This window comes from Gouania willdenowi, chromosome 22 (genome assembly GCF_900634775.1).
Source record: "Gouania willdenowi chromosome 22, fGouWil2.1, whole genome shotgun sequence".
Lineage (NCBI taxonomy): Eukaryota > Metazoa > Chordata > Actinopteri > Blenniiformes > Gobiesocidae > Gouania > Gouania willdenowi.
This window is the reverse complement of record NC_041065.1, coordinates 13822750-13838655: the sequence shown is the minus strand read 5'-3', so window position 1 is coordinate 13838655 and position 15906 is coordinate 13822750. Positions and strand designations below refer to the sequence as shown.

Genomic DNA, 15906 nt, shown 5'->3' with positions numbered 1-15906 from the left:
GTTACAATTGGATATACATAAAGAAAGAGACACATGGTTTTCCCCTTTTTTGGCCATTACTTTGAATTAGTGTTTTTTATTCTGAAAGCTTTTGTTGCTGATAAATGGAATAATATAATGTGGAAATGGCTGCTTTTCTGAATTCATTTAGCTCATTAAAGCTCAAAGGACGACACAGGCAGCGAATATCTCAATATTCATGCATAAGAACAACCCCCACTTAACACTTAAACACATGCAGCTATCACATGAAAACGCACAATCTCTCATCTTTCACATCCTGCAGAGGTAATAAAACATGGTTTTCTCATTCTATTTCCCCTCCTCTTCTCTTGAAAGACACACACCCAAGAACGTGCACGGGCGCCCGTGCACACACACACCAATTTGCTAAATGCTGTAGGTCCACATTTGATGCACCCAATTACTTAGGCCCCCCACTTGTCTTGTTGCTGCATTACGTCAGGTTTGCTCGGCTGTATTTTTAGCTGTTGCACGTCATTGGCTGTCTCCCTGTAGATTGAATTGCCACCTTACTGCTGGAAGAGCCCAATGAGGACCTGTGCGAGTAGACCTCAACCAATCATATCACATTGAATAATACAATAGGACAAGCATTGTTCTAGTTCAAGTTCTAGTGGTAGCCCGTAGAGAATCAGGGAAGCCTCATTTAAACTGTATTCATAGCCTTCCACAGATTGCATGGCGACTGTGCATTTTGAGTATAAATATGTTTCTATATACCGTGATGTGTGGCAACAATGTGCCAAATTTCAGTGCTAGCAGACACCAGAAATTACAAGGTTGTTGAAGGAAAAACGAGTGTTTAGTTTTCCAAGGACATCAAAAATTATTTTAGGTTTTTTCTCCCTCTCATTAGTTTAGCTTTTAATAGTGGCAGAAACCTCAGGCATTTCTCTGATGATAGCAATGAAGTTGTGTCCGGCACAGCTGAGGCATCAAAGTGTAGCGATGACAGCTCGGCCCCATGCTGCTTAGAGTAACAGTCACACTGGGTCTCAGAAAGCTTGGAATGTTTTCTCCGAACTACTAAGTGTTTGCCCATTGGAGTGAACGGTACAAAACCCAACAGCTTTACAAACAACCCATCGCCAAGATGACAATTACAGGTTTTCACAAGGACATATGCTTTGAGATCCTGTGGGTCTGCATCCTATCTAAACCAGGCTGTATCTTCAGACAGGGTATGTCCTGCAATGCTAATTTCGGGGTGCCTCACAGCTGAAATGATCGATCATTTGATTTCATATTGTTGTTGATCTATGTTACGTGTCTGCTGCTTCATCTTTATTAAATGTGTTGTCCATGCGGAGGACCAAGGCACACCGAGAGGGAAACACTGATATCATTTGTCACTGTAAACTTTTATTTTGCAAGTTTATTTGACACTTTCTTAACAGGACACGTGTTTCTTTAGTATAAGCTTGCAATTTGTTGTTTCACCTACTTAACCACTAATCCTATTGATTCAACACCCAAACAGGGTCAGTGCAAGACTGTCAGTAATGCGAGTTAAAGGTCAGGGGAAGCACCAGCAGTACACACAGAAAAAGAAGGAGCCACTATTGATTTCAGTTGCGCTGGTTTTAAGCTTTTTGCTTTACATCAATATGTATTTTGCTCTGTTCTTTAACGATTGTTAGCAGCTATGGACTGGTGTATATTGGAAGAATATAATAATGTAGTATTTTTCATTATGTACTAATATTGGTTTTCCCTTCAAATTGTATTTTTCGGTTATTCTCATGTAAAATACTGTATGTGGATGCCACTTCACATTTTTATGCCTTTATATACTTCTGTGCTTTCAAATACTGATATAATTGAAGATGAAATGTTAAAGAATCATAAATGTGAAACAAACTTCGAATAAACATATATGTGAACCCTACATCTTCACATATTAACATTTGGTTTGTTTAAAATGAAAATGGAAAATTGCATGTAAGGGCTCTGATGTGGTGCTAAAATTATGCTTTGTTGTTGTAAAGATGACTGAGTTTGATGATAGAAAGAAGTGAGGTACCACTAGTGCTCGGTGTGAAACTGAAACAAGCCCGGGAAGCAATGAGGTGTTGGTGGTTGGAGGAAATGTGAAACCCTACTCTGGGAAGTGCCTTGTTGGACTGATGCCCGAGTAATGACATCACTGTTGAAGGGACATCTGAATGCACTGCATAACAATGAGAGCAATGCTATAGTTCTGCTTAGTTCACCAGACGGAACAGCTCCGTCGCAGTTCTCAATGTAAAATCAATCCATATTGTAAGGGTCACGTTAACAGTTAGTCAGGGAATTTACCTTTTTATTGCTACAAGTTTTAATTCGTCATAAAATAATTCCATTTTTCTTTTAAAAATGTAAAGCAATTGTTTTTTTCCCCCCAAGTCATACTGTGGTGCAGCAAGACTATCTACAAAGCAGTTCACCTTAACCTTGTGTAGTTTTTACCCTTGCCTTGCGGTCAGAAACATACACCCTGTACATGACAATACTATAGGTCTGCTCCACCTAGCCGCTCTGAGGCCAAAGCCTTAAAGCTATGTGTGGTTTTCGGTGCCTTTGGTCTTGCTTGAAAGGATCTCAGGGTGACTTTGGAACAAAGAGGGAGCTCTGAACCTGATAGTCCCAAAGTGTCACACAAACAGCTACATCTTTAACGCACTCAAGCTGCTCCTCCTTCTCGCTTTCACATCCCAGCCCCCTGTGCAAACCTTTTCAGGAGTGTAGATGCCCTGTTTACCCCAAAAGGAACTTCTTCCCTTCCCTGAAGGTGTCACTATGGGATCTTGTATGATTAATACAAACACAGGCTTTCGTTTGTCATCGTTTATTTAGATGTTCAAAAACTAGGGTTGACAGTAACTTCTTATACAGAACAAATAACGAGAATGATCATTGCCATTCTTCTCTGTTGTGTTGTAGATGTGAAGAAGGATTGGTCAGATCATGCATTGTGGTGGGAAAAGAAGAAGACTTGGCTGTTGAAAACCCACTGGACGCTGGACAAGTACGGTATCCAAGCTGATGCAAGGTTACTGTTTACGCCACAACACAAACTGCTGCGACTCCAGCTGCCCAACATGAAGCACATGAAGGTGAAGGTCAACTTTTCTGACCGGGTCTTCAAGGCTGTGTCCGACATCTGCAAAACCTTCAGTAAGTGGAACCACTGAGTCATTGTCAGCAAGTAGTAAAGATTGATTTTTAGCTCCAAAGGAGATGCGAAAAATAGTCATGAAGTGCTTGAAAAGGGTGTGACTGCCTAACAAATGTGTGTAGAAGTGTGGAGTGGGAGATCCAGATGACCAACTGGAGGTGCACTCCCTTTCCTAATGGCAAACAGCTTCTGCTAACTCAGTTAGTGCTCTGCCTTAATCGTTGATAATCATGTCCTTCCTTTGACTTTCTTTTCATCCCTGGTTATCTGTTGTGTTCATTCAACACGCTTTGAGATCTGAATTCCAAAGTCACCTCTACTGGCTGGCTGTCCGGTTTATTGTCCTGTCCTTGGAAAGCAGCCCTATCAGTTTTGCAGCAATGTTTACGAAACAAAGATTAACAATCTATTTGAAGCTTTAAACAAAGGCACACACACAACAAAGTCATTTTTTATGTACAGAAACCAGATGGCTAACTCTTGCACTTTATTTGTAAATGTAGGTGATCTCATCAGGTGTATATAGCAGCGTAGGGAGGGTTACTTTATCTTCACTCACCCAGCTCCACGCTGTCTTATCCTGCCTTCTGAGGTCACTTGCTGAACCCTCACAACCTCTGACCTACTAACGCTCACTTTTCCAGGGCTCCGACCCTCGCCCCTTTGTCACTGTCTCCTGTAGTCTTTAAAGGTTTCAAACAGCTTCATGTAAATCGCTTAATGGCAGTAAGTCATAGCCCACCTGTTCTGTCTGTGTCATCAGACTGTGTTTTTGTGGGTTTTGACAGTCATTGTTTAGCTCGTACTTGGGGCTCAGAAAGCAAATTTTACGATATTAGATACAAGTCTATGAAAGTCTATGACTTTGAAAAACTACATTAAATTCGACCAAGTATCAGGCCAGATTTCACACATTCTTCTATAAGCGGAACGGCTGACGAAGCAGACGTGCAGCTGGTCAGGACTGGATGTTAACATTGTCATTCTAGGTAACTTTGGCAGCTTCCTGTACATAGTTTCTGTTGACTGCCTTTGAGCTGAAGAGCACTGAGTACAAGGAGACAGGATGAGGCCAGGCCTGTCCAAGTGGCCTTGGCTGCAAACGGATACGCAGGAGTGGTAATGATAGAAAAAGGCAAGAGTGAAACAGAAACATTTTCAAAATTGTGATTTGCTGGAATGTGTAAGGCATCAACATTTACTCAAGCTTCAGTTCCTGCAACAATCCTATGGACCGAATTTATGCTCATTTCAACTCTGTCATTTTTTTGCTGTTTTATTATAACCAAGAATGTACAGTTCCAGAAAAGCCATCAACTTTTAAACAGTTGACTATCTATTAATATAGAACTCAATGTAAAGATCTCGTTCAGCTGCTAAAGGGGGAAAAAACCAACAACCATAAAACCAGTCATCAGTGCTGGGCTGTTCACATGTTCCCAGCAGCTGTATCCCTGCACAGACACAGACTAACTGAAGAGAAAGGAACTTGAAAACTACTTAGTTCTACTCCTGTACTGGCCTCTGATTCCATTTGTCAGATCTTATATCCTGAAACTGTGCTTTAATTATATCATCATTTTTAGTCTTGACAACCACAAATATTAACCTTAATTCAGAACTGTTTTGAAATATAATTAATATTATTGCTGCCCATTTTTTTTTTTTTACAGTAATAATGAAATACAGCTGTCTATATTTTCTTCAAACCTCTGTAACATTTTTGTATTTGTAATGTCATATATTCCCTATAACATACACAAATGATTATCAAGCTCAACTTGATTCTTTTATTGCCTACTTTGTGTGAATGCTCAACCTTTTTGTTTTCAGAGTTTGAAGATCTGTAGTTAATCACTCAGCTGGATTCTTTCTTTTTTTTTCTTTTTGCACATTTCTTTGCACCATGGATTGATAAACTAAACAACCTGAACTAACTTGACTCACCTCCAACACTGAAAAATGTGCATACTTTCTCTGAAAAGACACCATGCACTGTTCTTTAGAGAAATGTACACTTCCCTAGTGACTAACACATGATTGCGGACCCAGAAGCATAAAGTAGAGCAAAAAGCAAGTTGTTTTTCTCTGCTTACCTAACAAGAGTCAGGCCGTTCCACTTTTCATTGTAGTGGGTAACTCTTTGCAAGCTACCATTTGTGGGAAGATTTTGACTGGAATATATCGAACCAGCTGTTAGATAAGAGAATGAGTCAAAGGATGAATAAAGGACTCAAATGTGTTGGTATTTTTCTGACTCTTAAAAGGAATACTGAACCCAAATGATAGATGGCTCATTTAAAAGACTATTATATGTAACTTTTGTTTGTCGGAATTAGGCAATGTACCGTATTTTTCGGACTATAAGGCGCACCGGATTATAAGGCGCACTATCAGTGAATGGGTCTGACTGGGTCTATTTTCATTCATAAGGCGCACCGGACTATAAGGCGCACCGGTTTGTTATTATTATTATTATTATTAAGACGCATTAAGCGAAATAAAAGTCAGATAAGTCAAACTTTATTCAGCTCATTAACAATAACTCTCAACATTGTTCAGGTTTAACACATAAAACACAGAACAATACACTCACTTTTTCAGTTCAGTATGTTGAAGCACAGTAGTTAATTTCATATATAAGGCGCACCTGATTATAAGGCGCACTGTTGATTTTTGAGAAAATTAAAGGATTTTAAGTGCGTCTTATAGTCCGAAAAATACGGTAGAAGCTGCGTAAAAAAAACACTGTGAAAAACTGGGATGTATGTGATTACTCAAGAAAGTGCGCCAATCACGTACAGTAACTGCAACTGGTTTAATGAGGCTAAAGGCATCTGATCGTAGTGTAGACTTAGCCGTTTTAAGGTGTCTTCCTTGTTTATTGGAAGTAAGGTGTGGATCTGTAAGCTGGCTGATATTGGAATCCAAATACTGCACCAACCAGCATTTTTAAAGTGTGATTTCTCTTTCACTCGTAAGTGTAACATCAAAATCTGTCTCATTTATGTCCAATCGATATGGAGTTTTAGGGCCAATGCCGATACCGATATTGGTACTCTTGAAAAGTCGATAGCCTATTTATCTGCCAATTACCAATATATTGGTCGATATTAGGGGTGTCCTGATCTGATATTGATATCGGATATTTGTCCGATATCAGCCAGAAAACAAATATCGGATTTGATCAGACTGCATCTAAAATCTCACATATAAGTGCTTCGATAATTTTTTTTTTTGTTTTTGTCCCCGCCTTCAGTTGTTCCCACCATATACTGACAGTAAAAAATAACTGAAGTGAACTTCAATTGTTAACTGTTGTTCTCTGTTTGAGTAACACCACTTGATCAAGCCTTTACTAACAGCCAATATATTAAATAAGTACATCGATATACACAGAGTATATACTGAACATGAATAAAAATTTCTTTAATACCCAAAATATGATTAAAGAAGCAAAGAACTACTAAATTAAAATAAGGAATTTTAATTACCAACATTGTCAACGTAAGGACTGTAAATCCACTGATAAACAAGAAAAGGAAAACAAAAAGTTATGAATATAACTTCTGTTTTCTGAAAGAGAGGAACGCGGTACAACATGTATAGTATGGGATATCGTGCCCGGCGTGTCTGAATGAAGATCCCTCTAATCATGCCTTTAGGGCAGATGATCTGTGATGACATATGTGAAGCCCCGCTTGCACATACTGTATATACGTGAACCCATCACAGTCATCCTTCAGTTCTTACGCTCTTCACCTCGCTAAGAAAACCTTTATCGAGTCAGGATAACTAGCTGCTGTTAGTTAACTTAGTCTTGTTGTGATTTCTGCCAGGCCGAACTTAGCTTAACTCCCCCCAATGGTGTTAGCTACTGGCTAATAAGAAAATAAAAACTTGTGCGAACTGTATTTCTGGAATACAATATAAAACAATTTTTTTTTTTTTAAAGTTCTTCAAATGGATAAATAAAAAAAAAAGCAAAATGTAAACCGTGAACTTGTGCACTTCTCCCAGTAATTTTGTAATCATTACTGTGGATTCAAAAGTGGCAGCTTGTAAAGCAGAAAGCAAAGCACAGAGCCACAGAATCTCCATGCAGCAAAAAAGTTAATATATCAGTTACTTATAGCTAGTCCAAATCATTGGCCGGACCATTGACTGATCTTGTTAATTAGTGAGTGCTAAAATCGGCCCAATTGATCGGTCTGGCTCTGGTTTTTAAAAATAACGTAACATCCAAGGAACTGGACACACTAAGCACTAAAACGTCAGATTGAAATGCTGTTTCACTATAAAGTAACACTGGGACCAAAAATACGAAGAGTAGTGCACGTGATGTCAATATGATATGCAAATGCTGATTGGCTTAAATCCCCAAAATGAAGACGCCCACATTTAAAGGGATGATGGGTCTATTTGAAAGCTAAAAGTATAAATGACTCCAAAGAGGTTTTTATTATTCAGCTTTAGACCTAAAGTGCATGCATGTGAAGGGTGGCGTGTTGCTTTAAAATGAATGGGAAATGAGCCAATAAGCACTGAGAATACATAAAATTAATGGACTTTTTAATTAAGAGTCCTTTTAATCTCCACTTGAGTGGTTTTAAAGAGCTTTACATTGTTAGTCGCTCCCACCCATTCACGCGCACTATCGCACACCAATGGCAACAGAGCAGCAATGCAGGGCTTTAATCCTCAAGTGTTGGGTTTGGGGGATTTGTCCTCTAGAAAATCCTTGTGTTTCTTTGCTGTTTTAGTCCAGCAAAGTTAAGGTCAATGAATTTGTGTGCTACTTGACAGGGTTCAACTGTGCTAGCTGCTGTTGTCAAAACAAAGCAGCCCTGGGGTTTAGCCTTGTCTCCTACTTCTAAAATAAGTTATTATTTTAGAGCAAGGTTTCTTATTCCTGGTCCAAGAGAGCCACTGTTCCACTTACTGTAGGCAACCTGCGCCAACAAACCCCAATCTCAGGTGTGTTGATCCCTTATATAGCATCAGTGAGGGTTCTAAGCCATAAAGATAGTGGTTCTTTAGGACAAGAAACCCCCTTTTATAGTGAGCACTATGTATTGATTTAATCTTGAGTTTGAGGTTTAAAGAGATACTTTGTTTTTTCACCTCAAGCATTCAGGCCCAGTTAATACCTTTTTTCATGAATAACTCAACGTAAAGAGACCAGTATACACAATAGGAGTTATGCTTGCTAACGATGAAAACGCAATTACCCAATCTTTTTTCCTAATAATGATTCTACAGTAGTTTTACACATTCTTTTAGTTTTTCTTTCCACTAAAAGCTGTTACCATTGTATTCTTAAAGATTGCAACCCAGAGAATTGAGAAGTATGCACTTTTTTGTCCTTGTAGGGTGTCCATGTGTTTATATGATCAAATTTAGTGCTGTAAAATTAGTGTGTGACGGTGTTTGTGATTCTTTCCCGACTGGCCTTGCTCACTGCAGTGAATCATCTGTTCCAAGGAATAGGTCCTGCGAGCTCAGCTGGCTGCCTGTCAACCTCTCTGTTTTTGGCACCAGGCCTGGATCCCGCCACCGCTGTGCAGGCTTGAGGGATTAAATGTTACTATGTGGTTGTCATTTCTGCAAAAAGAAGTCAAACCGATCTTTGTAAGGACATTGCCCATTACTCACCAACCCCTTCCCATTTGTAGCCCCATGTGTTAAATGTCAGAGCAATACCCAGAAAAGCATTATATCTAAGTTATTTCCATCAAATGCATCTCAACATGTAAGAGAAAAGGTCGAGGTCAGAAATAATGAGACATGTCGTAAAGATTTACTTTGACTTATTCAGATTTTCTCGATTTGACTCTAGTCCAATGAAGTCTGTATCTCCATGATGTCTCTGGTACATGGAATAAGGATATTTTATCTTTTTGATTTATATTTCCTATCAACTATTTTTGTTGTTGGACATGTTTTGTCCATATCACTGCCAATTGAGATTTTTATACGCCGCTCATGTACAAAAATGCATTACTTTCAACTGATCTCTTCACCACTGTGTCCACATACCTCCTCTATTGTTGTGTATGGTAAACCTTTACTCCATTTGGGATAGTTCAAAGTTATTTGTGCGAGGCAACATCTTCTGGGGCAATGAGGAAACAAAAACTAAGCAAATGTGTAAGGAATAGGAATTATGGACCTCATAAGTATAAGAGAAAACTGACAAATATTCAGCTTTAGCGTTTATTTCTTTTAAAGCTGCTGGAGAAGAAAAATATTTATCAGATAAAGAGAAAAAAATGTGCTCAAATCAACAAAATCATCACAAAAGGTAATTTGCTTGGAAAAAAGAAAAGGTTGATTTTAATCTTCATTGTAAACACACTCTTGCTGACATTGTTGTCAAAGTTTTGCGCATTGCATTGTGGTATGTGGAGTCCTGTAGATGGATGCAGAGAAATGTTTTTACTTTATTCTTCCATTGACTTCTTGTTTCTTTGCCAGACAAGGAGCATGGTGATGTGCTTTACACCATTTTTGTTCTGGTTTGTTCCCGGCATTATTGAGGCAATATCACCTAAAAATAAACATCCACCATTGTTTTGCTGCAACTTTCAGTCTGTGATAACACCAAAAAAGTGTTGAGAAGTCACTTTGGCAGAGTTTTTAGAGGCAAATGCAAGAAATCACAGTAAGAAAACTTCTCTGGATCCGTCTACGGGACTCCACATCCCACAACTCAATGCGTGAACTCTTTTGACAATGTCTATAAGCCGAGTGTTTGCAGTGGAGATGAAAACAAACTTTCAAGTGGTAATTTCAACCATACACATCTTTATTCGAGCAAAGGGTCATCAATTTATTGATCGATGAGTTTCTATTTGATAGAAATTCATCGTCTCCAGCAGCTTTAAATAATGAGAACCACCAAAAGTGAGTCACACTGCCAACAATGATTTTATTGGTCCTGCTCTATTCGCCTCATGTCCTTAACCTCTCTGAATTTGCGCAGACACGTAGACTAGATAAACGGAGTGAAAGAGGGAAGGCTGCAGCAGCATCCAAATTTAACTTTTAAGCATAAATGGGCCTCAATGGTTCCGAGTGTTGACAGTAGGTTCTTTTTCTTTTTGATGACACTGTAGTAAAATACCACATGCTTCTGCATATCTTCACAATGTGACAGCCCCCAGCCACGTACACACAGCTTGCTACATGCTCGGCTGTGTGTGTTGGCCTTGCATAGCTCAGCAGGGCTCAAGCCTGCATGGCTGTATAAGGGCACAGGACCTGTGCTCCACTGCTGCTAGCTGGGCGAGAGGGAGCATTTACTTCCATCTGCTAGTTCTTTAAACTTCTGGAATGCTTTTGCTTTAGTTACACAAACCAAACAAGCTTTTTCACCAAGGCCTGACTATCCCTGGATCGTCTACTTGTGGTGTTTGTGACACCTCTGGAAAGTTTGTTCTTGTCTTTGATTTGAAATAGGGACATTAATTTAAGCAAATCTTGAAAAATGTTTGGATGTTTGAAATATGAGAAGAAATAGGTATTCTCGCAAAACTCAGCAATGCCCCAACTTCATTTTTTCTCTTGATTTACAAATGTTCCAAGTGCAAATCAAATCCAACTGGGGGTCCAGATGTGTTTGCTTTGTGCGTCTCAGCTCACACCATCTATCCAGGCCCTGACAGATTCTGGCTGCCTCAGCTCTTTACATCAGAACCATCCCTGGCCAATCCTAAAACCCGACTCCTACTGCTGAGTGATGGTTCCCTGGCCCTCAAGCTGAAGGGAGGGAGAACGAAGCAGCATGGGGAATGGAAGCTGCTCTGCTTTAGTCATTATATTCACAGTGCCACAGATTGTACATGCATACCTTTTATTTGCACACATGCAGTTACATGGTTGTTAATCCCTGTTGTTGTCAAGGAAAACATTTCTTCTGCTGTGGTTAAACCTGTCCTGCCGCTGTATTTATCACCATGAATGTATAAACAGTCGGGGAGGAAAATCTTTGAGGGGGAGAGAGAGTGTCTACTTGTCTCAATTGTGAGATTTTTCAGTCAGAGTAAGACTTGATGGGGCCCTGAGAATGGGGATTTACAATTTTCCAACCCTAATGTGAACAGTCTGCAATCTTACCCATTTCCTCTGGCCATCTTTTTTTAACAGCCTTTATCCTATTGCTACGTGTTTTTTTGAATCATTTTGATAAATACAAACTCTGGCTATCTTTTATTGTGGTTTGCTTTGGTCAACAATCTTATTGTCTTTCTCTGTAGACATCAGGCACCCCGAGGAGTTGTCATTACTGCGCAAGCCCCGTGATCTGAAGAAAAAGAAGAAAAAGTTGGAAGAAACCGAGGAGGATGATCTGGAGCTGGAGGGTCCTCTGTTAACCCCGGGATCAGGTGAGCTGTACATATAGAATTCTCCACATCTGTTTTTACTCATTTTAAAAGAAGGAACATCACATTCTTTTTACTTTTAATTATTTGTACTCTTTTTATGCTGTTAATGAGAGGAATATGGATTCCTTTAACCAAGTGATGCTCAGACATTTGTATTTCATTTGTAGATTTATGTAATACTTTCTCTTCTTGCTGGCAGAAGGTTAAATGGTTGGTTTGACTGGCTCCCACTATGCATTTCTAGCACTTTGCTTCTTTTAGTGATAGTAATTGCGGTTCACAAAGCCACAAAAGACTCCAAATTGCTCCACTTTGCTTCTTCTATTGACCAAATATGAATATGAGATTCAGGCCTGCATGAGATCTACAGCCATGACTCCCAACTCGTTGGCAGGGAAGACTAAGAATGGTTGGGATTCCACACATAGTTGGTCACGCTGCCATTTTAAACTCCATGCAGGCTATACAAGTGTAGTGAAATTGTGCCCTCCTCCCTCCAGCAGCAAGTGAGTGAAGAGTTAAAACCTTCTAAGTGAAAGCTCCATGAAACAGATTGGGGAGCAGTTGAAGAATGGGACCCTTTGTGTATGGTGTCCTCTGGTTTTTATCTCAGTCTGTTCTTGGCTTCATTAGCTCAACTGTAGCTATTTGCATGTGGATCAAAGGAGACCTGAAATCTCACAAATAACTGAATCCTAATATTTTCTCCATGCTTTAACAATCCCTAAAATACAGAAGCAGATTCGGGAACACTTGGATGAAGAAAATAATTTTAACATTTTAGAATAAAGTCGAAATGTTGAAATTAAAGTTGAAATTTCGAGAACAAAGTTGAAATATGTCGAGATTGAAGTCGAATTTTCTAAAAATAAACTCTAAAAACAATATCATAATAAAAGTCAAATGTTTGCTAATTAAATCAAATCTACGGAAGCGGACGAGGGCCAATTCACCATGTACGACAACAGTCCCAATCAAAACTGGCCCTAATCTGTTTCCGTAGCTCCTCAATAGCCACAGATGGGACTGAATGCTCCACCTCTTCCAAACTTGACTGGTTTAATTATCTCTTTGTTATTAAACCCAACTTTGAACTATAGGTTTAGCACATTCATCGATACACAGCATTTTGTAGACGGCCACAATTTGCTGTTTGTTGTCATATGGTGAATTGGCCCTTCTCAGTTTCCGTAGATTTTACTTCATTTTATGATAATATTGTGTTTTGAGGTCATTTTTAACATTTAGACTTTAATCTCATCTTTTAAACTTTAATCTCAGCATAATATTTAAATTTTAATCTCAAAATTTCAACTTTAATCTTGACATTTCGACTTTATTCTTCATTTGCCCGAAAATATTTTGTCCATCAAAACTGGCCCTAATCCTCTTCCATACTAAAAAGATGTTCTGCTTGCATGTGAAAGTTACAGCTCATAATTGATTTCTATCCAACATTATATCATCAGCACACCCAGTCTTATGTCATCGCATTTGCATTTTAAGGGTCTAGTTATATTTCATTCCCTATTGGTGGATACCGTCATGCAATAAGACGGAGCACAGAAATAAAGTTTAATCAGGAATGTTCAGAATCTGTTTACTGTCACCCATTTATTTGTATGCACACGCCAAGTTTGTGCGCGCACACCTGCCTGTCAGATCACATGCTGCGTTAAGAAACTGTTTTATGGCCAAGTGGTGAGATGCTATGCTGTCCCTCCTCATGCAGAAAAACAGGCTTCTCAGTCCAGGTCTCCTGATAGAAATCTAAATGCTTTTACACAGATGTAATCAGAGCCAGTGTCGTCTACTTCCTGCTCATCTTTTGATCAGATATGTTGCCCTCAGTATTAATTTAGACTATATTTTTTCTTGGTTTCATACTTTTGACAAAATAATTAAATTTTTTTTTTTTTTTTAGCCATCATAATCGTATTTCGATTTCCTCTGGTTTCACTCGACTGAATTCAAAAGGATTTAAGTCGACTACATCTTTAGAGGATTCAGTCTAATAAAAGTACTTGTGTAACTTGATATGATATACCATCAGTCCTAAGGAACATTTTCCTTTATTTTTAGACAGTTTTGATCAATTTATTCTTTCATTTGTCTTAGTCTAGTCTTAGTCAGCTAAAAGGTATTGAGGTTTAAATCCAAAACATTTGTTTTTAAATGCTTGACATTTTTTGAGTTAAACATAACATATAAAACTGAATCTAACTGTCAATGTCATCTGAACTGATCGGGTTTGCTGTTTCAATTAAATAAACCTATTAATAGACACTTTTCAAATCAACCTGCTGAATTTTAACTTTTGACTCTACACAGTGTTGTAGTATTTTTAAATAGCCGTTTATGTACAAGTGATTTTGTTAAAACAATTGCTCGACTCGGTTTTGCTTGCACCACTGTGTCTTGAAATAATAAATAATACTGTACTTACGTAAAACATAGTTTTGTTCGTTTGGCTGCACTTGGTGTAGTGGAGTTAAAGCTGCAGTATGTAGAATCGTGAGACGCTCCACACTCCCCCCACCCCTCCTGAACTAAACTCACCGGTCATCTGGTGAACTCTTGCGTGCATGCGCACACTGTGGAACATTTTGCAACTGTTTTCTTCATAGTGACTAGTGACAAATGTAGGGACTTTATCTTGTGTTATTGGAGAGTATTCTGATGTTTTAGAGACATGAAAGCATGTATCACTCACTGCTGTGAGGACAGCCATGCTGCAGCCGATCCCAGCTGACCAGAGAAGACAAACACTCCACATCCAGACTGCAAATTAATTGCGTCTGTTCTTTCCACTTTAGTTAATGTTTCTCTTAGGTTTACAGGCGATTTATTCTGTCTGTTCTCACTCTCCCTCTGACTTGGTATGTAGCGCAGACTGCGCATGAACTGAAAGCGGATCACGTGCAGTCCGCCGCATACAGAGAGTCAGAGGGACCTTCGCGGAGTCTGTTCCACCCGGACACGTTTGTGCCTTTATTCTGTTGCCTCTCCATCTCGGTCTTCCTTTTCACTCTTTCTTTGCCGTGTAACCGCTGTGTCAAAAGCTGCAATGGGGACTTCTGCTGCACTGCCGCTGAGATCGTGAACAAGCATAGACTTTTGAGGAGCAGCTTGAGCAGCCACTAGTAACGCCCAAAACAGCTCATAGAGCACTCTGTTTGTAGAAAGATCTCTGATTGGCTGAAGTCCAGCGTCACGCTCCTAGATTTCTATAGCTAATTTACAGTGTCAGGAGAAGGAGTAGATTCACTACCAAATTATGCCACAACTTACATACTGCAGCTTTAATCCTACATCTTGTGAAGTTGTAAAACCAAAAATGTGGTATTATCGCATGTTTTTTTTATGAAATACAGACGGACTTGGTTGAAGTCCATATTTATTATTAAACTAAATGTTTCAACTTTCAAACAAATATACAATAAGATAAGAATTAAGATCTATTGCATGTTAGATCTGTTCTACATTGTGTTCAACTTAGCTGGCCTTTGTTGGTAAAATGTAATATTCTAATATTTAGCTTCTGTGATTTCTAAATGTAGGCATTTTCCTTGCAGCTTTTAGACACAGGGTTGAGTCATGTTGACCAACGCCTTGCCTGGTCTTCTCATCAGTCATACTGTGCTGGTCAGTTATGATTGGGTGATTGTAATGATAGATCACTGGTCATACCAGGGCGTTCTCTCTTCCTCAGAAAAGAGGGCACACTGAGTCATCCCCTCAGACGTTAGCAGTTGGCAGAGTGGATGGAAACCCCTCAGTCTTGTATTCCTCAACTTGTACTTTTCTTGTTTCCTTCTGTCCATGTTGGCTTTCAAGCATCCAAAATCTGTCTACTTTACCTTGTTTTGTCATCTCCCTGTTCCTTCCTTCTTCTTTTTCCTTCCTTTTCTTTTCTCTCGCCTTTTCCCATCCTTAGCGTCAGAGATAATATACATCGGACCTGTCAAAGGTAAGCTTTCCTCTTCCTTTGTCCTTTTCTTTTCAGCACTGCTTCCTCACCCCCTCAGCTGGAATGTGTAAAGTACATGCCATGTGTAACCTTGGGTGAATCTAGCAGACGTGTCACCTGACTGGTCCTCCTGAGGAAGTCAGATGACTCGGGAAGTCCCGTGACATTAAATTTCGAATCACTTAAAAACTTGCTTTTCTGTGTGTGCCCACTGATGGTGGAAGACTGTTTGGTAAAATCAGCTGCACTTTAGACCAGTGTTTCTCAAATGGTGGTATGCGATGGCACTGCAGGGAGTACTTGAGAGAGAGACCAAGGAAAATTAACAAATCAAATTAAAGCATTAAAAATATGGGATTTTATAATGT

The 15906-nt window shown here is 39.2% G+C and overlaps 1 protein-coding gene across 4 annotated transcripts in view; it reads left to right on the top strand.

The window, feature by feature from the left end:
* The window catches only part of fermt2 (FERM domain containing kindlin 2), a 49515-nt gene that overhangs the window by 15812 nt on the left and 17797 nt on the right, over nt 1-15906 (top strand). For 2 of the 4 annotated variants that reach the window (XM_028437730.1, XM_028437729.1), the window contains exons 3-5: nt 2947-3180; nt 11440-11568; nt 15506-15538. In XM_028437730.1, the coding sequence (XP_028293531.1) occupies nt 2947-3180; nt 11440-11568; nt 15506-15538 (396 nt within the window). The remainder of the gene's footprint in view (nt 1-2946; nt 3181-11439; nt 11569-15505; nt 15539-15906) is intronic. The other 2 variants (XM_028437732.1, XM_028437731.1) reach the window with 1 other exon arrangement.